Source organism: Phallusia mammillata, chromosome 2 (assembly GCF_965637545.1).
Source record: "Phallusia mammillata chromosome 2, kaPhaMamm4.hap1.1, whole genome shotgun sequence".
Lineage (NCBI taxonomy): Eukaryota > Metazoa > Chordata > Ascidiacea > Phlebobranchia > Ascidiidae > Phallusia > Phallusia mammillata.
Window position 1 is genome coordinate 25,522,913 of NC_137253.1, and position 21,887 is coordinate 25,544,799.

Sequence of the window (21,887 nt, forward strand, 5' to 3'; positions counted from 1 at the left end):
TCGGTCCTATCCGGAATAAACATGTTGTCACATCAAAATTAGGTGCATTAGAAAGTTAGTTTATGTACAACAACACCAAACAATAAGGTTACATGTTTTTAAATATTAATATTTCTATGAAACAATGCGAAACATTGACACCTAGCGGACAAAGTTTAAATTTTTCTTTTTATAAGCCAAGTCAGGTGACCGTAAATTTGTAAGCGGGATAATCAAAACGCGGTGTTGCGTTGTTATGTGGTAGTGATTGAATACAAAGCGCTTTAGAGTAAAATATTTTAACTGATGTGCTGTTTAGAAAAGGGGGCCACTTGAAGGTATGTTTTCGCATTGTTTTTAGTATATAGTGTGCATATTTTATTGTTTTTTCGTGTTAAAAATGTAACTTGTAACAGAAAATTCCATAAACTGTGATTACATTTAAACTTTTACAGCTAGTTTTCGTTATTATCACGGTACGCCACTGCTACAAGAATCTACTTTCTGCTCCAAAATGAGGCCACAGTAAGCAAATGTTGCATAGTTGTTTTTGTGTGTCATGTTTTCTTGATAGATTATAATTATGATTATTTATAAAAACTGGATAAAATATGTTTTTAACCACCCTAAATTTTAAAATAATGTTGCAAAAACTTTCAAGAAACACATGTTTTCCATTAAACAAAAACTGTTTGAATTGAATTTTTTGAAGGTAAAACTTGTTTTTGTGTAGTATATATATGTTTCTTGTAAGATAGAAGCTAAAACTACTATAGTACCTAAATTGCCACAAAATATTGTCCTGTAGTGCAGGTTCAACTGATTTCTTTTTTGTATTTTGTCATGTTCTAGTTATCTCTTGCATAACATGTTTTTTTGATTCAGACGAACTCCAATGAAGCCTCCGAGAAAGCCTGGTCAAAGACATCCAAATGCACCCACTGATCCTGTTGAGGTTCGCTAATATAGTAGTTGTCATTTTAAATCAACTCAATGATGTCATTTATATAAAACAACTAGCAGATTTAACAAGTTTGCTTTAACTTCAATAAGTACTTTGTATAACTCTACACAGGTACAACAAAAAACAAATTTGCAAGATACTTGTTTAGTATTTTCAATTCTGTGCTGTCCTAAAATTGTTGCTTTTCACTATAGTATGAACGGTCTATGTTTGGATTGTAACAATAAACCTAACGGAACCCTTGTATGTGTTACAAAGGACCTTGGTTAAAGCGCCTTGACCTAAAAAGTTGAATAAACAATTGAATCAGTCATAAATTTTAAGTGTTACTTTTAGGTATGTGCCCGTATACGAAATCTTACCAACAAAAATGATGAAAGTTGTATTGATGTTATTAACGACACCACTATCAGACTGACATCATCAGACAACAGAGTTGTAAGTATAAGTTAGTAGTGATGGGACGATACCAGGTTTTGAAGCGAGTACGGATACCGAGTACGAGTACCACATGTATATACCTTCGATACCGAGTACGATTACCGAGTACTTAAGTACAGTATTGTACTTAGTTGTATATCACTGGCTAATTTGTCTGCCATAGTCGGGGTACAAGCGCGCACACACACATGCCGAAAAATGTAACCTCCACGTGATAGCGAAAAACATATACGTAAACTGGCAGAATTTTTTCCTATTTTGTGCTGTCCGAAGCAAATATTGACATAAAGTTGCCAGTATTCTTATGGTGCAAAACGGCCTTCGGTACTCGCACGTTGGTATCGAAAACTGAGACAAAATATTTCGATACCGAGTACGAGTATCGATACCACTGAAATCGTTCGATACCGAGTACCGGGTACTCGTCCCATCACTATAAGTTAGGATAAAAATGTATATTTGTTATGTTATTTGGCAAGTACAACTTTTTTTCAATTTGTACAGACTGAATGCCAATTCTACAAAGTGTTTAATCAGAATGTTGGGCAGCAACACCTTTTCCATTATGTAGCAGAACACATGGTAAATGATTTGGTTCAAGGCAAAAGCGGTAAGTAATCAAACCTTTGTCATAAAAATAACATCACACCAAAATTGATTGTGGTGTATTTGTTTGCCATGGTAGGACTGTTGTTCACATATGGAGTAACGAGTTCTGGAAAAACTTACACAATGACCGGCACATTAGAAGAGCCAGGATTTTTGCCAAGGTGTTTGGACATGCTTTTTAACTCTGTCCAAGGTGTCCAAGCTTCAAAATATGTAAGTTCACAACAAAAAAATAAAAAGTTGCCATCCAACGCTGTGAAACTTGTGCATGTAGGTATTTGTCCCTGATTGTATGAACACTTTTTGTGTTCAAACCGAGGCCGAAGCATTGTTGGAGAAACAAGAACGGGACATTTTACCTCAGCTAAGCACCCCTAAAACACCAAGCAAGTATGTACCAATTGGTAATGAAATTGCCCCAAATCACAAAACTGTTTTTTTAATGTGGGTAATTGCTTGAATGAACTTAGTGTTGTATAACCTGTTTTGTAAAATTCTTTACACCTGTACCACCATTTCTCCTTCATTATAGGTCACGATCCAAGATTCCTGATGTGCGATATGAGTTGGAACATTGCCAGTCAGAAAACATTAACCCTGATTGTCGTTATGCAGTGTTCGTTTCTTATGTGGAAATATACAATGATTACATTTATGATTTACTTGGAGAAGTCCAATTGGATCCTTTCAATCGACCAAGGTAAAGTGTTTTCTCTCACTAAAACTTTGCACTATTATAGACTACGGGAATTGTTTTTGTTTCAGGCCACCACAGTCAAAACGTCTTCGAGAAGACAAAAGCAAAAACATGTTTGTTTACGGAGTTACCCAAGTTGAGGTCAAATCTACAGAGGAGGCATTTGCAGCATTTCAACAAGGTTTGTTCAAATCAGGTTTTATCTTTTCTCTTTCTCAATTCAAACCCTTCTTTTATAGGACAAGAAAGAAGAAGAATTGCACATACACAGTTGAACGCAGAGTCTAGCAGGTCACACAGCATTTTTAATATACGACTTGTTCAGGCGCCACTTGACCCATTGGGCGAAGACTTGTTGCAGGTTGGTGGCATTCTGTTCAAGTGACAAAAACAGTCCAATTCACATTTTCGAAATGACTGTACAGTATTTAACTACATATTTATGGGTCCCCTTCCCTGAAGGGGACACATATTGTTTTTGTCCGTATTTTTTTTTTCTTTTTTTCTTTTTTCTGTCTAACGCTGGTTTGTAACGCTCGTTTGGTCAAGAAAGAGTGCTTCAAATTTATTCAAATTTGGACATATGTTAGATATTAATCCAAACTTGGTCCACGTGAAGTTTGACCCCAAATTACCCAGCGGTTCACCCACAGGCCCCCGAAACGTAAAATTTTTAACGCTGGTCTGTAACGCTCGTTTAGTGAAGAAAGCGTACTTCAAATTTATTCAAATTTGGACATATGTTAGATATTAATTCAAACTTGGTCAACCAGAAGTTTGACCCCAAATTACCCAGCGGTTCACCCACAGGCCCCCGAAACGTAAAATTTTTAACGCTGGTTTGTAACGGTCGTTTAGTAAAGAAAGAGTGCTTCAAATTTATTCAAATTTGGACATATGTTAGATATTAATCTGAACTTGATCCACCTGAAGTTTGACCCCGAATGACCCAGCGACACACCCACAGACCCCCGAAACGTAAATGTGTCTAACGCTCGTTTGGTCAAGAAAGTCACTGTAGGCAGAAGTCCCAAGAGAGTACGTTTACGAATAATAGGGCAGAGCGGGAGGGCTCAGCTTGACGTCGGACAGGCGTTTTACGAGACGTCGTTTCGGTGATTAGAAATCAGCTGTTTTGCACAGCAATGCATGTCGTTTTATTAAGTTATCACTCACATTTTCAGTTTTGGCAAAGGTTTCACACATATGACGCGATTTAAACCTAATAAGCGTGCTTCGGTTTCGTATAATGTCAAGCAAAACTTTGTTAAACAAACTAAATATGAAAAAATAAACTTGACTTTTTTGCAAGATAAAAGTTTTTTAAATGCTCGTTGTTAGGTTGGCCGCTGCATGACCACGGGTTACTTAAGGTCAATTAGTAGGTATTACTAACACAGTTCAGAACTTTCTTTCGCCATAACGTAGCGTTTTTTGTTTTTTTTTTTGAATCAAATACTCAAGGCGTATATAAATTAGGTCAAACGGTGTTGTTGAACACCAAGGACGGCGTGCTATTGAAAACGGTGTCAAAAGGTCAAACAGTCGTTTGGTGTGTGCACCCTAAAGGTTACTACAGGTCAATGGTACTCGTTTTGCGAAACAAAGTTAAATGAAAAACTCGTTTTGCGAAACAAAGTTAAATGAAAAGTTATGTATACACTTGCAGCAAATCGTATTTTAATTGTCTGTAACACAACTGTTACAGCTTTCTAGAAAAAAATTGTGTTTAAAACCCGACCTTGGACGACAATATCTGGGTCAAAGCAAGAGATTAAATTGAAAGTATTTGTTCTTTTTTAATGCTTTTGTAATTATACGACAATAATAGTGCAAAAAAATACAACAAAATTTTTCATTGTTGGGTTAACGCTTTCTAAAAATTTGTTCTTAAGAATTTAAAAATCACCGCAACATTTGTTTACCGTAAATCCGCACAAACACGCGTGTGGGGACCCATTAGTTTTTGTTTACAAAAACAATCATATGTGTAGATCAAATGATGTGTATAGTAAATTGGTAAATATCGTATAGAATATATAAAATGGAAGTATATCAGAAAGCCACCATTCTAGTTTAATGAAGCAACTAATTGTGTTCAATCCTAGGTTTAAAGAAATACTGTATCTGTTTGATTGTAAGCTGAGATAAAGTTTTTACCCTATTGTATGTGCAACATTTTTTTGATTTTTTTAATGTTAAAAATTATTTTGTGCATTGCCTTTACCCGTCTACATATGCTCTGCTGGGTGCAATTATTTGCATAACTAACAAATGTTAACAAATAGTTGTACTATGTAGCAATATAAAGAAGTGTCATGAAACAATAGTACCTAACATCATGAAATGCAGCTTAAAGTCGCAGGATGCTTACAATATTTATTTTGTTGACACCTTAACATGCCGCTTACAATTGAGTAAATGGCATAAAGCTACCAATTTTTAATTGTTTTTTTGTTTGTTTTATCTTTAGGAAAAGAGTCTTATTTGTGCAAGTCAGTTGTCTTTGGTTGATTTGGCTGGCAGCGAGAGAATGGCTCGAACTGGTGCTGGTGGAGAAAGACTGCGAGAAGCCGGAAATATCAACAGCTCACTCATGACACTTCGCAGGTTGATACTTATAATGTTAACAATTAACATCCTGCCACCCATAGGCATTGATTTAAGGGTGACTCGGGTGGCATATTACCCCTCCCAAAAACAGGGGTTACAACATTTGACATATATATTTATTTTCATTTGTTGTCTCGTTTTTTTTTGTTTAAAATATTGTCAGAAAGCCCAACTACAAGACAATTTGTTGAGCTTACTGTCCATGATATTGAAGTTCACAATCATGATAAATGCAAGTGTCTTGAAGTTTTATGTACAATGCAAAAAGTAAAATTTTTGTTTATGAAGGACAGCCATTTAAACACATGCGCTGCAACAATGCTTTAAAAACGTAAGTGTGGAACAGCTCATGGAATAGCATGTTTCTATTACCTAAAAAAGTCACCCCTAAAATTTTGCAAATATTTAACAAATTTACGCCAATGCAACCTATTGTAAGATTTTAATCCATGGGTTGTGTTTTAGGTGTTTGGAGCAGCTTAGAGAAAATCAGAAGAATGGAACTTGTGAAATGGTGAAGTATCGAAATTCCAAACTCACACATTTATTTAAAAGTTACTTCGAGGGCCACGGCAGAGTAAAGATGGTTGTGTGTTTGAATCCAAATGCACAAGAGTATGACGAAAATACAGTAAGTTGTGTGACATTTTTTAAAATAATGGTTTGCAACTGTTCTTTTGGCATGTCTTAAAAACAAAATTTGTGAAGTTCCTTTAATATACTTTTTTTTAATCAAAAAGAATTTTATCCAACAAACATGAGAACAGACAAATCCGGTTAACCACATTATCTGTTTAATTGCCTAATGATTGTAAATCCCAAACATGGGCTTTTGTTAAAAAAATTTTTTAGAATTATTGCAAAATCTGTTTAATTGCATCTTGCAGGTTGGATATGCGATTAGCTAAAAATGTCTGTAATACAGTTTTGATTTGAAAACCTGTTATCTAAATATTTTATGGTTTTACATTTAAATAAGGTAGTCATTCAAAAAGATGGCGATCCTATGGAAAAGTTATGGAATTTAAATTTGTATTTTTAAGGCCTGGAAAAGTTCGTTGCAAGTATGAAAAATTGGCTGCATATACCAAAGCCTCTTTACTACTTTTACTATGGGAATTGCTCGATTTTTTTCTATAAAGGTTATGGAATTTTTTTTGTTCCTTGAAAAGTTTTGGAAAAGTCATGGAATTTGTGAACGAAAATTGTGCGGGAACCTTGCTATGCTTTTTATTTGGACCCTTCTGCTGTATTCTCAATTTTATGTTTGTTTTGTAGCATGTTGTGCAATTTGCTGAAATGGCTCAGCAAGTGGAAGTTGCCAGGCAAGAAGTGTTTAAGATCGATCGTGAAAATGTTAAGCGTAAGGCACTGGAGGCTAAAACACGTGCTGAGGAAGAAAAGAAACGACACCTTACGGCTGCTCGTCAGCTAAGCCAGGAGGCAACTAGTACGTTTTCATAAATATTTAACTAGTACTTTGTGAGGTTTTGAGTCTTAATTGAAATTGACTTTTTTTAGGCCATCGTTTGCACCGTGGCAGATTCAAGCATATTACTTCCTCAAGTGAATCAGATACAACTACAGTCACTCCATCAACAACAGGTAAAATACAATTCTTTAATTCTTTTTTAATAGTCCTGGCTCATTCTGCTGAGCAAGATCTTTTTACCAATTCGCCTTAATTTTTTTGATCTGATTGGTAAATTAAATTGTATTTTCTGATCCAATACCCTGGTGCAGGCCTAACTCACTTGGCAAAAACTTTTCGTCCTACAGTCCTTTTAGGCAAGTGCTTACTAATAAAAATTCACTTTAAGGGTGGAATAGTGTATATTTTATGGGTTTGTCTTGCTTTAGATGTGGGCTTGTGGGGATAAATGTCATAAACGGTCATAAGAGACAGATTTGTTAGCGGAAAATTGAGTCACTGCTACTTTACTAATGTTGGTTTTGACCATGGCAGGCAAAAGGTTGCAAACATCTGCCCAATTGGCTAGTATACAATCCCAAACCAAGAGTTATTGTTTTTAAATTTGCTTGTAATTTTTTTTCAGATGATGGTGAATCAGATGGCTGGGAAGGCATTGACTTCAACATTGGTTCAAGCTTTCCTAATTTGGAAGTTATTGATCCTATGGATTGCGATACGATCCCATCTATAATTTCTTTCCTACAAGACAGAATGGATATGATGAACTCTGTAAAGAAAAGTGCCAGATCACTAGGTAACTTAACTGTAGTTTAAGACTCTTAGTGGTAGATCAATGTTTAAATAACTTGTTTTGTAGGGTCAATGTTCCGAACCAATCTGACTTCAAACTCGCAAAATGACAAGGATCTTCAGTTAAGACTTAAAGATTGCGAAAATGAACTCTCAACAAAGTCTAAAGATCTGGCAAAAATGGAAAGACAGGTCAAAAAACTGGAGTCAAAGGTGTGTTTTTACTAAACATATGCATAAAAACTGTTTTGGATTTAAAAGCATGTAATTGCATTGTATAAACGAGTATTGCTGATCCATCAGCTGTATAATCGACAATTTAACATCCCACACAAGATAGTGCATGATCTTGTTGTTGCTGTTTTTTGTGTGTGGTTGGTTGCAATTTGTTTTTCTTGTAAGATATGCCATTATCCTGATGAGGGCTTCTTGTATAGAAAATCGAAACGTTGATTATATATTCTTTTATACTATTGCTGGATTAGCAATAGTCGTTTAAACATTATGCCTGGCAGCAATAGCTAATTTAATGTAATGCATTGGTTATAATCTGGTTTATTTTTAGAATCAAGTTCTGTCAAGGACAACCCAAGTGTTTGAAAAGGATAAGAAACAGCTGCAAGACCAGGTGTGTGTTATATGAAGATTCATGTTTTACAATTATTTCTATTTTCTATATTTTAAATTTGTGTTTTTCTTAAAGCTGTGTGAAGCTGAGATACAGTTGAAGAACTCGCAGTTGGAAACCAAAAAAGTTGAAACCAAGCTGCGTGGAACTGTGGCAAACACCAAGGCACAAATTGAAAAGCAGTGTGTAAGTTGTAAACTGTTACATTTTTGATGAAATATAGCATGCCATAGAAGGGCTTTGCTTCTTTTTCATTCGTTTTGCCAAAAAGTTTTTTCCCCTATGCAACGCAAAGTATCTCAGTGCATTAAACATACCCAGTGCAACATAGTTTGTAAACTTTTTGCCCTGCATACTGAAAAATATAATCGTTTTTATATCCAACCTTTTTTGCTTTGCAAGATATTTACAACACAATATATTTAAACAGCAAAACTAAACCAATAAAAAGTTGTGGTTCAGTTTTTGCTCTATTGGTTATCATTGCAGCCAAACTAAACAAAATTCATCAAGTTGTGACATTATGCCAGAGGTTTGTTTTTACAGTATGATTCAAAAGTGCTTTAGTATTGCAAGGATATTGTAGATTGTTTCCACTACTTTTTTAGTATGTAACCAGAGATTCTATAAAATCACCAGGCCATTGAAGTCATATAAAAATTTCACTTGTCCACAATTTGAAAAAGGTTCCACTTTGTGTTCCAGGAAAAACGTGTTCGCAATGTTCAAACTGAAATGCATCAGAAGATGTGGGTGAAAGATGAACAACTTCGTCAACTGAAACACATCTTTACAGATGGGAGGGAACCACGAACGGGAAGAGAAGGAAGACCAGTCACCAGGAGGAATTTAACACCTCTCCCTCCTGCTACTCCCACATCATCAGTAAGTTCAAATTGTAAAATATATTCTTTTAATAGCGAAATCAGTGTCTTTCAAGCTTTTCAACCGGTGAAGTTTTGAAACTTGTTTATGACCCCATGATTATAAAAATCAAAAGTTTATCAACAGAACATGTTGATTACATTTGAATTTTTTTTTTTAAATGCTGTAACAACAACTTAATAATGCCACAAACCACTAGGGATGCGCCGAGCCGAGCCAGAACCCGAGTACTCGGTACCGAGCATCGCTATTTTTGATGCTCGGTGCTCGGCCGAGCAGTTGCACAAACTGACCCGAGCATTAAATTTGCATATTCATGCCCTGCTAACATAGGTATAACTAGTGCTCGAAAGGGTGTCTATGAACAAAAACAAATGATTTTTCAAATGTATTAGATTGTGGAAAAACCTGTACTTCTGAGGCCTGTACAGCTTAATACACCGCCGGTGACGTAAGAGGCCTTGTAGAGCTAAAACGTAGAAAGGGGATTTTTTGTGACGTCATAATGCACCGAGCGTGCTCGGCCGAGCACCGAGCATTAACATGAGATGCTCGGTGCTCGACCAAACAGAACGTTTGCAATTTTGGCACATCCCTACAAACCACCCATTGAATAACACTGAAAATTAGATGTGTAAAATTCTGAAAAAAAAATCTTTTGTCTTTTGTTTTGTGATTTAATTCTAAACCTATTGGGTCATTCCATGTCAAACGTCCCAGAAAAATGGCAAAAGTTAACCCACCCTCTCAGATTTTCTTCATATTTCATATGTGTATGCAGCTAGTTACACTGATTTCAACAACAACAAAATTTTTGAAATCTATTAATGTTTCACGAAGTTATGACATTTTGAAAATATGTCAAATATGTGATCACTGCAGCGATGCGCATCAATGCTTTTTGATAATACTGTGTTTAAAATGTTGTATTTCTTTCTAATTTGTATATTGTGGTCATTTTGGTAGGTTAGGTGAACCTTTAGGTCATTCTCAATCACCTTATTACAGTTTTTCATGTTTTTGAAATATGGGTCAGTAATTAAAGGGGGTTCAGTTTGGGGGTATGCGAATGTGCATTCATGCGTAACGACAACTTTGAAAGCTCATATCTTGAAGTGCACACTAGCTAGAAAGTTAAGTAATGGCTCAAATGAAAGCTCTTGCTGAGTACTTTCCTTGTTCTTAATTCTATGATGCTTCTCGAGAAAAAGAGAAAAGACTACCTCAAACGGAAAATCACACCTTTTCACGGTACAATGTTTAAATTTAAATTTTTAAATTTTTGGTAACATTCCCAAGTGATAGAACGTATACTACGGTTTTTGACTGGTTTGGTGTGGACTTAAAAAGGATCACAACACTTCTTCTGCATAGAAGGGTACCGACCAATGTAATTGTACTTGTGGAAAATACATATGTTCTCCAAACAACATTCATTGCCCTTATCAGCAGGAACTCGAATATTCAGAAGCACTTGTTCTTCATCTGTTAGAGAGTCAATTGGTAAAATACCTTGTTTTTGTGCTGGATATGCCTTTTTGTGGCATTCAGTATCCAGTGAGATACCTACACTAAACTTTTGCATCTTAACAACTTTTAATCACAAATTAGGGCACATAAAGTATAGATAATAGAAGCAGTATCACAAAAATATCCAAAAAATTAACCTGGGTTTTATTATGACCCTGCTTCAAACAAATTACAGAGAAGCATCATAAAATTAAGAACAAGGAAAGTACTCAGCCAGAGCTTTTATTTGAGCCATCACTGAACGTTCTAGCTAGTGTGCACTTCAAGATATGAGCTTTCAAAGTTGTCGTTACGCATGAATGCACATTGGCATACCCCCAAACTGAACCCCCTTTAATTACTGACCGATATTTCAAAAACATGAAAAATTATAATGGGGTGATTGAGAATGCCCTAAAGGTTCACCTAACCTACTAAAATGACCACAATATACAAATTAGAAAGAAATATGACATTTTAAACACAGTATTTTAAAAATCATTGATGCGCGTCGCTGCAGTGATCACATTTTTGACATATTTTCAAAAAGTCATAACTTCGTGAAACATTGATAGTTTTAAAAATTTTTTTTTTTTTAAAATAAGTGTAACTAGCTGCATTCACATTTTAAATTTGATAAAAATCTGAGGGGGTGGGTTAACTGGCCTGGGCAGTTGACATGGAATGACCCACATCTTTAAGATTTTTCTATAATCACTTAAAACATTGAAATATGTTATCTAGGTCCGTCAAACAATTTACCTGGTCCAGTAGCTTAGAAACACTGGTTCAAATAAAAGCATTTTTCACATGTGCACATCAGAATACCAGACTCAAAAAAGCAATGTTTTTCTTTTTTGTTTCAGGACAGTTCGAGGCCTCGTCTTGGTCACAAGCGGCGTTCAAGGTCTGCTGAAAACCTGTTAAAAGAAACTAAATCTCTCAACAAAAGCAGACACATCTCAAATTCTGATAATGATTTGAGGCAGCAGAAAACAAAGAAGAAATCCTCTAGCACCAGTGTTGCTCCAGTGGAGGTAATTTAATGCTGTTTGCGGCTTCTTTCTGGTGCGGCATATTTTAAACTTTATATTTCAGTATATTTTCAACAAAATAATGGATTTTAGTAATCAGGCTAGTCCAAATCCTGGCAGGCAGACCACAAACGCTTTCTGCATACAGTCATTGAGTGAATTGCAGTTGGCAGAGCACTTCAAATAATATTTGGGTCCCAAAACATAAAGTCGATTAAAATAGCAAATTCAGTCCTTTAATGCAAATGCTTTTTGGCCAGTCAAGCCGTGGTGGGATTCAGCCGGTTCGCACCGGCTCTATAGAACCATCTCACGAAATTTTATGAGACCAGCGAACCGGTTAGCATTACTGGTCAATGTCAATGGACTTTTTGTAACAGAACCGGCTAAAAAATATACTTTTGTGATAGAACCTGATGACAAAAAATTTGTATCCCACTACTGCAGTCAAGAACTTACCAAACTCTAATGTGGCCCTCCATTCAAGTATTAGACCACCCTGATCTATATAATACAAACAAATCAAACTGTTTATACTAAAAAAGGCAGTATAGCGAGTTAAGATATGATTTTAGTGATGTTACCAGTTCAGTTACATTGTTATCAGGGCAGTTTAGATCAGAGTCCCTCCAGACAGCAGCAGTGTAATTCAAGGATGATGACAAGGAGTAGAAGGCATTGCTTCACAGATAGTCAGTCAGATGCTTCAATGCTTGAACACGAAAATGAACGAACTCTTGGTTGCAAGTTTGTTAACCGCGCTGATGAGGAAAATTTTCGGCACAGGGTAATAATGCATGTGGCTTTCATGGCCACGGCCAGTAGTTAGGGTCAATTTTAGTCAATGTTCTTTGCTTTACATGGCTATTTCAACACAGAGTAAAATCAAAGATAACAGAAGATTATTTTTTAGACTGTCAGTATTGTTTATCTTTATGCATTTTTTTTGTAAAAAAAATTGTTGAAATTCCGCTGTTAAACAGAATACTGTAAAAGAGTGTTTGGCCGTTAATTAACTTTTCTAACAAACAATGGTTTGGGAAATGTTTTTCTATAAAAGACAAAAGATCACACTATTCATCTGTTGATGTTTACAAAGTGGGCAAATGTAACTCTGATTTTGTTTACAGCCTGCTGCACCTTTAGCTCCAAAGCATCGTAGATCTAAGTCGGGTGCAAATGGCCAATGGCTTGCTCACCTGCCCAGTACCACTGTTCCTACAGGTACAAATTTTATACTCTTAACTTAATCATGTGTATTGTGTATGTACTTAATTAAATAATGTGTTAGAAAATACTGAACAGGCATTTTATCCCCAATGTTGCATATTTAACAAATCTGTTTGTTCAACAGGTGTGCTGCTAAACAAAACAATAATTGTTTATTTTTGAACTTGTAATTTTGCTGAAGTTTTGCCCACCAAAAGGGCTTCTTCAGAGAAATGATATGAAATATGGACAAAACGCCAGCAAAATTACAAGTTCTTAAAAAAACAATTATTGTTTTGTTTAGCATCACACCTGTTGAACAAACAGATTTGTTAAATATATTTTGTTTGGCATCACACCAGTTGAATGAGAAATTTGTTAACTTAATAATGTATTGTTGGCAGAAACAATTATGCAGCCCTGTATTAAACCAAACCGAGTGGTCAATGTTCCATCACCGAAAGATGTTGCTGGAGCAAACAAATACCTGTTGACTCACCAGCGAGAAGACAAACATGGAGAAATTGAAACACAATTGGTCAAGGTGGATAATCACTTCAGTTAAAAATTATAGTTTTGTTTGTGGTCAGCAATGTTGCTTTAAACTCAATTCACAAGTGCAGTTACTTTTAAATCAAGTCTGGCAAAAGTTCAAATCAAATGTGATGTTTGGTAATTTAACAATCGTTAATTTCTGATTATTTATGTAAAATTAATTTCTTCACAAACCCATTAATGCACAGATTTTTAGTTTTGTCACATTGGATCGTTTTGTGAATGTGATTTTCTAACCATAACTTGCATACTGATAGATAATGGACTCTTTTATTTTAGGGTGAAGTTTTCCGGACAAGAACTGGTGGCCAACAAGTGCAGTTTGTGGATATCGAAACTCTGAAACAGCGCGACCCCAAAACCAAAAAGCAGATATCGCCAAAGTGCGTACCATCGACAAGAAACTCTTAAACCAACGAGCAATTCTGTAAATTTACTTTTGTTTGTAGAAAACGAAAATCAAACACTTCTGTTGATGAGCTGTCTTCTGGTGAACAGTCAAGCTGGACTGATGTTGAGACAAGAGTAAGTTTCAATTCTTATCATTGCCTTCATATGCAAACTGTGACAGAAAAATGTTTAGCCTTAATTTAAATACCTTGTTCCTGTGCATGATGCTTGTTTTTTTTTTAAGAAACCCCTGCTTCAGTGCAAATGATTTTAGTTTATGTTCTAGTATGTAGAATTTTTTCCCACAATACACAAGATTAGATATTGCATTTTTCTTTTCTGGTGTTCTGATAAGTTTTTTTGACAAACCTATGCTTAAACGGTTTAGCAGTTTTAATCCTCAATTTAGATACTTTTTGTATTATTCTGTAAATCAGTGTTCCAACCTTTGTAATAAATATTTTTATTGTTGTTTCTAGTGTTCTTATGGAATCACCAGTGCAGGAAGTACAAAATTTGCTGGAAAGTAAGTTTCTACATATTTGGTTTTCTGTAGTTCATCCCTAACTCAAAACGTTTATGTCTAACCAGGAAAAAGAAGTAATTCAAAAACGAATTTCCTAAATCCAAAATTCTGACGTTGATGCATTACATTGCCCGAGGAATTTTTAAACTGCTATACTGATGATTTAACCATCAGATCTAATACTCAGCTGCCAGTCGCTGCAATTATATGTCAAGTGTTTGCATCATTTAGCGTTTGTTTTCATTTTCTTGCATAGGTTTTTATGTTGGTTGTCACCTGTGGGGTCCTGGTATCTTACGCTTACAGGACAGATCGTTTAGTGCTGCCATGACCAACCCTTTCCTACACTGCTTAGTACTACATGTTATTAACAAGCACTGCGGTTTTGTTTTTATAATGTGAATAGCCTGTCAATAAACTTACACTAAATCAGCATTTGTCCATCTTAGGTTTAGTTCATAGGGTTATGTATTTTGCACAAATTTATTAAGTCAGAAAAAATATGAAGCATTGAGCCAATAAAGCATTCTTCTGTCATATTAATACCCAGTTGTGGCACCGAGCAGGTTGGCGAGATATGACTTTTCAGCCTGATGCTTCCAACAAATTGCCTTAAGGTAGCTGCATTAGCTCATGTGACCGATCTCACATTACCAGCTGAACTGATAAGACCTTATAGGTCAAAACAGTGTACACAAAAAAAAATATTGTCTCAAATAAAAAGAACTAGAAGGGTGGCTTAGCACATATTGCAACTGCATATACATTGTAACCTACTTTAAAACATTACTATATTTCCTACACTTATTTTATAGTGGGTCCCATATTATGTACTGTCTTTATAACATTGGTTGTTTCTGCAGGCAGAAACTCATGGGTCCCCACACATGCAAAGTTGTAAAAAATGCATTTCAAGAGATAACTATGAGAAAGTTTGTTGTTGTCAGATAAAACACAGTGACCGGTACTGAGCATAAATAAATATGCTGTATGGACTACAAATTTCATTCAATTCATCCAAATAGCATATTTATTTACGCTCGGTACCGGTCACTGTGTTTTATCTGACAACAACAAACTTTCTCATAGTTATGAATATTCATTCCATTCATACAAGGTTTTTCTCTGTCTGAGAAAAAAGGCTAAACACAACAATCAGCTTCTTTTAATTGCGAATTGCACTTGGTTGTAGGGGGTAGTGGGGTAAATGATAGTGCTACAGGGTAAAACAACAATCGACACCTATAAGTGGCACACTCTATAAACTGTTAAAATTTTATCCAATTCGGACATTGTTTAAAAAATTTACCCATTTTAGGGGGCTAGAGAAGTAATATTGGGGCTACGGGGTTAAACACAACAATTTACACCTATAAATGACAAATTATACAAGCTGTCCAAATTTCATCTAATTCCGACACCGTTTAAAAAACTCACCCATTTTAGGGGGTTAGTGGGGCAACTAATGGGGTTCTACATCCAAAAGTAAAAAATATGAAATTACACTGACCCAATCAACAGTCGTGTAAATTTTTATCCAAATCGGTCAATGTTTAATTTTCTGGCCACTAGAGGTGTTTTTAGCAACATTTGTTAACACACCTGACGTCATAAGGCTGTTAACACCCCTCTGACTGGCATGTGCAAAAACGCCCTCCAAGCATTGCACAAACACAAGTAGAATATTCTCTGGTACCTTTACTATACTGTTACTCCACAGAATTTTTTCGTTTGTGGTGCGCAGCAACATGCAAAAACGTTTTACATTTTGGGGGCTAGCGGGGTAAATACTGGGGTTATTAACTCAAATGAAGCAGATGGCACATCTACATAACTATATCTACCATATGTGAAAGTTTCAACCAAATCCACCAAAGATTTCATGCCAAAAGTGCATGGAAACGCTTCGGCAGAAAAGAGAAAAAAAACAGAGTGGAATCAAGATGTGTCCCCTTCAGGGAAGGGGACCCATAATAACCACTGTACTAAATGGTTAAGATTTAATTCAAAATAGGGTGTAACTCATACAAGAATATTTAGGTTTACATATATTTTACATGTACTGTGTTGAATGTACCTTTTATTGCACAAAACACACCGATGGGACTAAAACAACACTGAAAAAGCACTCACAAAGGAATTGAATGTGCAAATTGTACTCTGCACAAGAAACAGGCCAAAATTTTGTGGTATTGTTTGTTGTGCCAAGGGTACTAATTCAGGTATGCAAAAGTTATTAAAATAACACCTCTAATATTTTTTAAAGGTTAGTATAAGTTTTATTTCAATGTCAATCAGTTAAAGAAAAGGTAGTCCATTGCACAGTTTTATCAAAAGTACAGACTAAGATGTCTAGATTTATGCCAACCACCACAGAATAATAGATTTCACAGAAAAAATGTAACTCATACATTTTTGTAGACAGGAAGCCTGGATTCACCAGGAGTGCTGGGTTGACATATGTTATCTATGGTTAATATTAAAAATCTCATTTTCACTCTCACTGTCAGAATCCAAATTAATGTTTTTAAGTAGGCTGAGTTGAACATTTTCCTCTTCAGTGCTTGAGCTTTTAGATGGACTCTCATCTGAAAGTAAAGGTTATTTGACCTGTGTGCATAGAAAATGCAGAAAATATTTTTTTATCACCGTACCTTGGCTGTGTTTGTATTTTAAGTACACATGACAACCTATTCCTGAAATGCATATCAAGAAACCAACCCAATTCATGGCTGTAAACTTGCTTCCATTGTACGTAGAATCTAAAAGAAGTGTAGCGATTTCCTAAAAAAGTTAAAGCAAATGGTCAGCAAGTCTTCATGACAATTCCAATTGGACAACAAGCAGTTTTTAGTACTAGGTACTGCACACTTCAGTCACATGTAACCATACAAGTGGTAATTCATAACAAAGAAACACAAATATACATTTTAAAAAATGCAAACTTGTACCTAGTGAGTAAGTGGCAATTGCAGCTCCAAAACATATGTTCACTACACGATAATTAAGCAACATATATCTTTTTTTTGAGAATGACACAAGTTGATGTCGAAATGTCATGCTTTATACAAATATATTGGCCACTATGGTACTTCAGCCAAGCTAGCTTTACGAAGACATTGCAGATATATCTTTTTACGGCATAAACACACTTTTGACTGTTCTCACAGTATGCCAGGTCTACTAAAGGCATCATACAACATTATACCAATCAAAAACTTTTGACTGTGCAAAATTTTTCTGTGCACTCTAGTTTTTCCCTTTTTATGTTTGCACAATGTAACTTGGACTAAACAGATAAGTTATGGATCTGAGCTGTTGACACTGCTGTTAGCCATAATAAATATATAACCACATTGGTAAATGCTTGCCTTAAATATGCCACAAATAGACAAAGTCAGTGATGAAGTTGAGCTGAGTAACAAGTATTCTGAAACACTCAATAAAAATGCCAGGATCCCACCAACAAGAATCATTAATAATGCTGGAACCATCTCACCAACTGTTTCACTGGCAAATAAAAATGAAGACGAAAAGAATGGAAGACCTACAAGCATATTTGGTTAAATAGTGGCATAGTTCATTAACAAATTAAAAAAAAAACTGTTGTGTTACCTTCATGTGCCAATGCAAGGGGAAATAGACCAACAAACATAGTGGGAGTGAGGTGGTATGTTAAGTCTATTGGATTTGTTAAATCTAGCAACACAAGAGAAAAAAATGATTTGTTGTGTTATATGGTTTGTAAAGTTTCTTTTGGCATATATACTTAATTCTTTCTTCTGGGTTAGAATCTGGCTCAAAGTCCATCGAATTCCACCAAGAAAAGATGCAGTGAGCACCAATATAAAACCTTCTGGGTTAAATTGCGTAGATTCAAAAACAAACAAAAACAATCCACCAGAAATAAGACCAACCACAATAATAAGAGACCATCTCTACAAAACAAAATTTGTTAACACAACCAGAAAACAATTTTAGTTGAACATCTTACTGGTTTTTCAAGTTTTAGTATTAATGAAAATCCGAGGATAAAAATCACAGCTGTTGATTTCACCATTGTATATCTGCAAGAAAATTGCAAAAGTAATATTCCACATTATTGACATAACAGAGATACTAATTTCAACCTAATCAAGCTACTTACAGTGAAACGGTTATAAAAACAAAACTCCAATTTGACAAACCAATGTCCAGTGCACTGGCAAACCCTAGTGAATACAAGATTGTTGTTATAACTGTTGTAATATAAATGTTTATAACTGTAAATGTAAATTTACCTGTTATGAAAACTTTTTTCAAGTACAACGTCCAACTTAATGTAGGAGTGTTTTCACGGCAGCGAGTACATAATATGCGACATGTTCCACAATACACAAACACGAATAGAAAATGCAGACAGGTAGTCATTAAAGGGTAGTGAAAACGCTGAAATCACAAAATCATTAGTGTTTTAAAATCTAATTTCTTCTCATAAACTTACCTTGAACATCCATTTGTTATAAAAAGTCAATCCAATGGAGAAAATATAATAGAACAAAATAAGGCATAGTGTTTTTACAACAAGACTAAAAGCCTTCCCCTTTGATGATTGACTTTCATTGCTTTGTTTTGGATGAACAATGTGCATAGTAATTCCCCGGAGACTGGAGCCAACACCATTTTTGTGGCCCATGGTTATAAATTTGTGTTATAATCAGTTTGTAAAGCAACATTTACATAGAATTTGTGTAAACTTACAACAAATAAAGAACCTCTTTAAAAAATTATCTGCAAAGAAATGAAAACTTTGTTTCATCATTGGCAAAAACAATTCTTGTAAACTTGTAATTGTGACTATAAAACATACATGTTCGACCTGAATTTGTTTAAAGAAAACAATACTTGTAGTCTTGTACTTTGTACATTGTACTTTAGCTCACAATTGTCACAAAACCTTTGCATTTCAACTTTCAAGCAACGTCATACTACGTCACGTTTGTTGCACACGTGATGCAAAAAGTTACTCATGCGAATCAAGTTTCGATTCGATTCCTTAGTTCATAAACCAGGGTTGCCAGGTGGCCTAAAATTCGGACAAAAAACGATAAATTGGCCTAATTTCACATGCTGTGTCCGACGCCTAAAAATCATTAGGACATTTAGTTTTTTGTCCTAATATGTCCGAATTTTGTTATATGTCCGAAAATCCTATTTTTTGAAGGTTGCAAACCTTTTTAACGACAAAACGTGGCTTAAAACTGCAACTTGTTTTGGTTAGTGCCTTGTTTATGACGTTAAACACATAATTGCCTACCAGTGAATGTCTGGCCATTGTTGTGTACAACGCAAATGTGTTGTAATAAACGGTTATCTCTGGTGATATGAAGCAGCAACTTGACGAAACATTTTTTAACGTTGCTAAAACCAATGATAAACGCTACAGCAACGTGTTTGCAATTGCCGACTAAATATTATTTTAAACATGTCGTTTTTTTGTCAAACATGGGAAGTTTGTCATGTTTTACGTCAACCCCTTTGCATTTTTCTAAAACTCGCGCTTATGAGTGTAGGAAACGTAAGCGCACAAAAATGGCTGTTGGCACCTCGATATTGATGATACCTTGTTTGCAATTATACGCTCTAGTTTTTTTTTGTCCTAAAATGTCCGATTTTCAGACAAATATTGTCCGAATCTAATCGTCACTACCTGGCAACCCTGTCATAAACAACAAACAATTTGAAACTGCGACTCAACTGTGACAATGAATCGTCAGAAATTTCGGTACTATTTTTAATTATTTGTGGTCATTAGTCATTCAGATTTGTGCGTAAATAAGTGCCCCACACTTTAGCTTTGAAATAAATCTGGTAAACGGGTGGTGCATTTAACTATTTCATGTCGTCATGTATAATAATTGAAGAGATTAAATAAAAGTTTGCATGAGGAGGACAAGCTTGTCCTTCAAAAAAGTGTAGTCTATATGGTAGGCTAGGCAAAATAGTAACACACTATATCTGAGAAAAATCTTTTTGGGAAAATTAAATGGAAACAGGCCTAGTTATTTTTTATGATTATCGGCAAATAAAACGAAACGTAGTAACACGTTTGCCTTAACGACCGTTCATGTGTTGGCTACCACCTGCTAACATCAAACATTATAGCGTAATCTTATGAAGAACTTACAAGCCCGAGGGTGTTTTTTACCAAATCGCAACTTTTATCTCATAAAACACAGTCATATACACATAAACTCTTAACCATTCTGTCCAAGATTTAGTGTTTTACGTAGGTGAGAGTGATTCACTTCAACAGCGATTGTTAAGTTTGGTTTTATGGCAGCAATCGTCCGCGAGATATTCATCTAAATACATGACAGTTCGCGCTACAAGTCGTTTAAAGCAGAGTCTTTATTGACCTGGATGTTGAATTGCCCCAGAGACATTGAATGGTGCTTCCTGCAGTTTGTATTAATGTAGATCGCTAGAGTAAGCTTAGTCTGCGACGGAATTCGCCATAACGTGTGTACTGGACTAAAGAAAACAAGTATGTTTGTCTGTAGACGCCTCAGGTATTATTACAGTAGGCAACGCTTTGCCATGGCACTTAGATTTGGTCTACGCGAGTTGCGCTGGGCAGGTGCGGTGTTTCAGTAAAATAGCAGGAAATTGGTCAGCTTAGGAATCGTTACCGTTCAGACAGACATGACCCACGTTTTAATCATGGGTGGACGCTGATCGATTCAATCGATATGAATGAGGATATGCTGCCAACAATCCGCATAGATTTTTGCTGTCAAGTAAAGCCTTTCCACCTCCCGGGACTTGAAAGGCAGAAACTCGTCATGACTGCATTGCATTCCGGTAGCGTAATCAGTGCCTCCGGTGCAATCAAACCAAAGGACTTGGTCGTAAGATTACAACGCGGTTTATCAACGGTACTTTACCGTCCCGACAGTTCAAAAAGAGACAGCACAGTGTTGGAAGGTAAAAAACACAGCAATGGACTAAGATTAGATTGTGGCGATGGCAGCTGAAGTACAACATGTTAAAGTTGACTGCTCTTGGGACTAGCGAAACTGGTTGTCATAAACGCCCTCTGCAATCACGTTCGCTTGGGCTTAAGCAAACGTACTTACAACCCAAGTCGCTGCAAACAATGTCCTGAATGCGAAACCCAGCTGCTACAGGACAATGCGCGTTAATGCGCACTCCGTTTGTTGCGCAACGTAGCGCTAGAAGATAAATCCTATGTATAATAGATGAGTACAAATACCTAACCCCAAGGGAATAGACAACACCGCCCAATTGCCGTTGATGCAGCCTTTGAGACGAGGCGTTTGTCCAGACTATTATGTATAAACACGCGCTATTGTTGATTCACAGATTCTGAGGTATTAATAGGGCTGTCGTTGATTTAGTGCTGAATAAATGCTCCTTAATGTGCGAAAGCAAACACCGCTTAGTGCAACTGTGAGGAAAATCCGGTTTATAGAAGTTCAACATGAGGAAATCACTAACCCAGGGAAAAACAACTCGGCCTTCGTTGGTGCAAAATGTGATGAAAACGACTGTTGGAATAATGTTGAACGTTACACCACCAATGGAAGATGGTATGTTATCTTTGATATCATCTAATAAGAAA

General features: G+C 35.8%; 2 protein-coding genes across 2 annotated transcripts; one reads left to right on the top strand and one right to left on the bottom strand.

Moving 5' to 3' along the window:
- The first annotated feature begins 160 nt into the window (after window positions 1-160).
- On the top strand, window positions 161-14,695 carry LOC145212602 (kinesin-like protein KIF23). The gene is made up of 26 exons (XM_080080776.1): window positions 161-317; window positions 435-504; window positions 865-934; window positions 1,280-1,381; window positions 1,889-1,994; window positions 2,070-2,206; window positions 2,268-2,383; window positions 2,526-2,693; window positions 2,759-2,871; window positions 2,930-3,051; window positions 5,164-5,300; window positions 5,769-5,934; window positions 6,582-6,753; window positions 6,825-6,908; window positions 7,361-7,531; window positions 7,595-7,740; window positions 8,093-8,155; window positions 8,231-8,341; window positions 8,861-9,040; window positions 11,416-11,586; window positions 12,714-12,807; window positions 13,197-13,336; window positions 13,627-13,730; window positions 13,797-13,872; window positions 14,217-14,263; window positions 14,329-14,695. Exons 2-26 carry the CDS (start codon window positions 494-496, stop codon window positions 14,339-14,341), a joined length of 2,820 nt encoding a protein of 939 aa, XP_079936902.1. The 5' UTR covers window positions 161-317; window positions 435-493; the 3' UTR covers window positions 14,342-14,695.
- Window positions 14,696-16,326: 1,631 nt separating this feature from the next.
- LOC145212603 (solute carrier family 35 member H1-like) lies at window positions 16,327-19,054 on the bottom strand. The gene is made up of 9 exons (XM_080080777.1): window positions 18,747-19,054; window positions 18,544-18,691; window positions 18,411-18,474; window positions 18,258-18,330; window positions 18,033-18,201; window positions 17,879-17,962; window positions 17,635-17,810; window positions 16,918-17,047; window positions 16,327-16,851 (listed from the first exon to the last, which is right to left on the bottom strand). Exons 1-9 carry the CDS (start codon window positions 18,936-18,938, stop codon window positions 16,727-16,729), a joined length of 1,161 nt encoding a protein of 386 aa, XP_079936903.1. The 5' UTR covers window positions 18,939-19,054; the 3' UTR covers window positions 16,327-16,726.
- Between the last annotated feature and the right edge of the window lie 2,833 nt (window positions 19,055-21,887).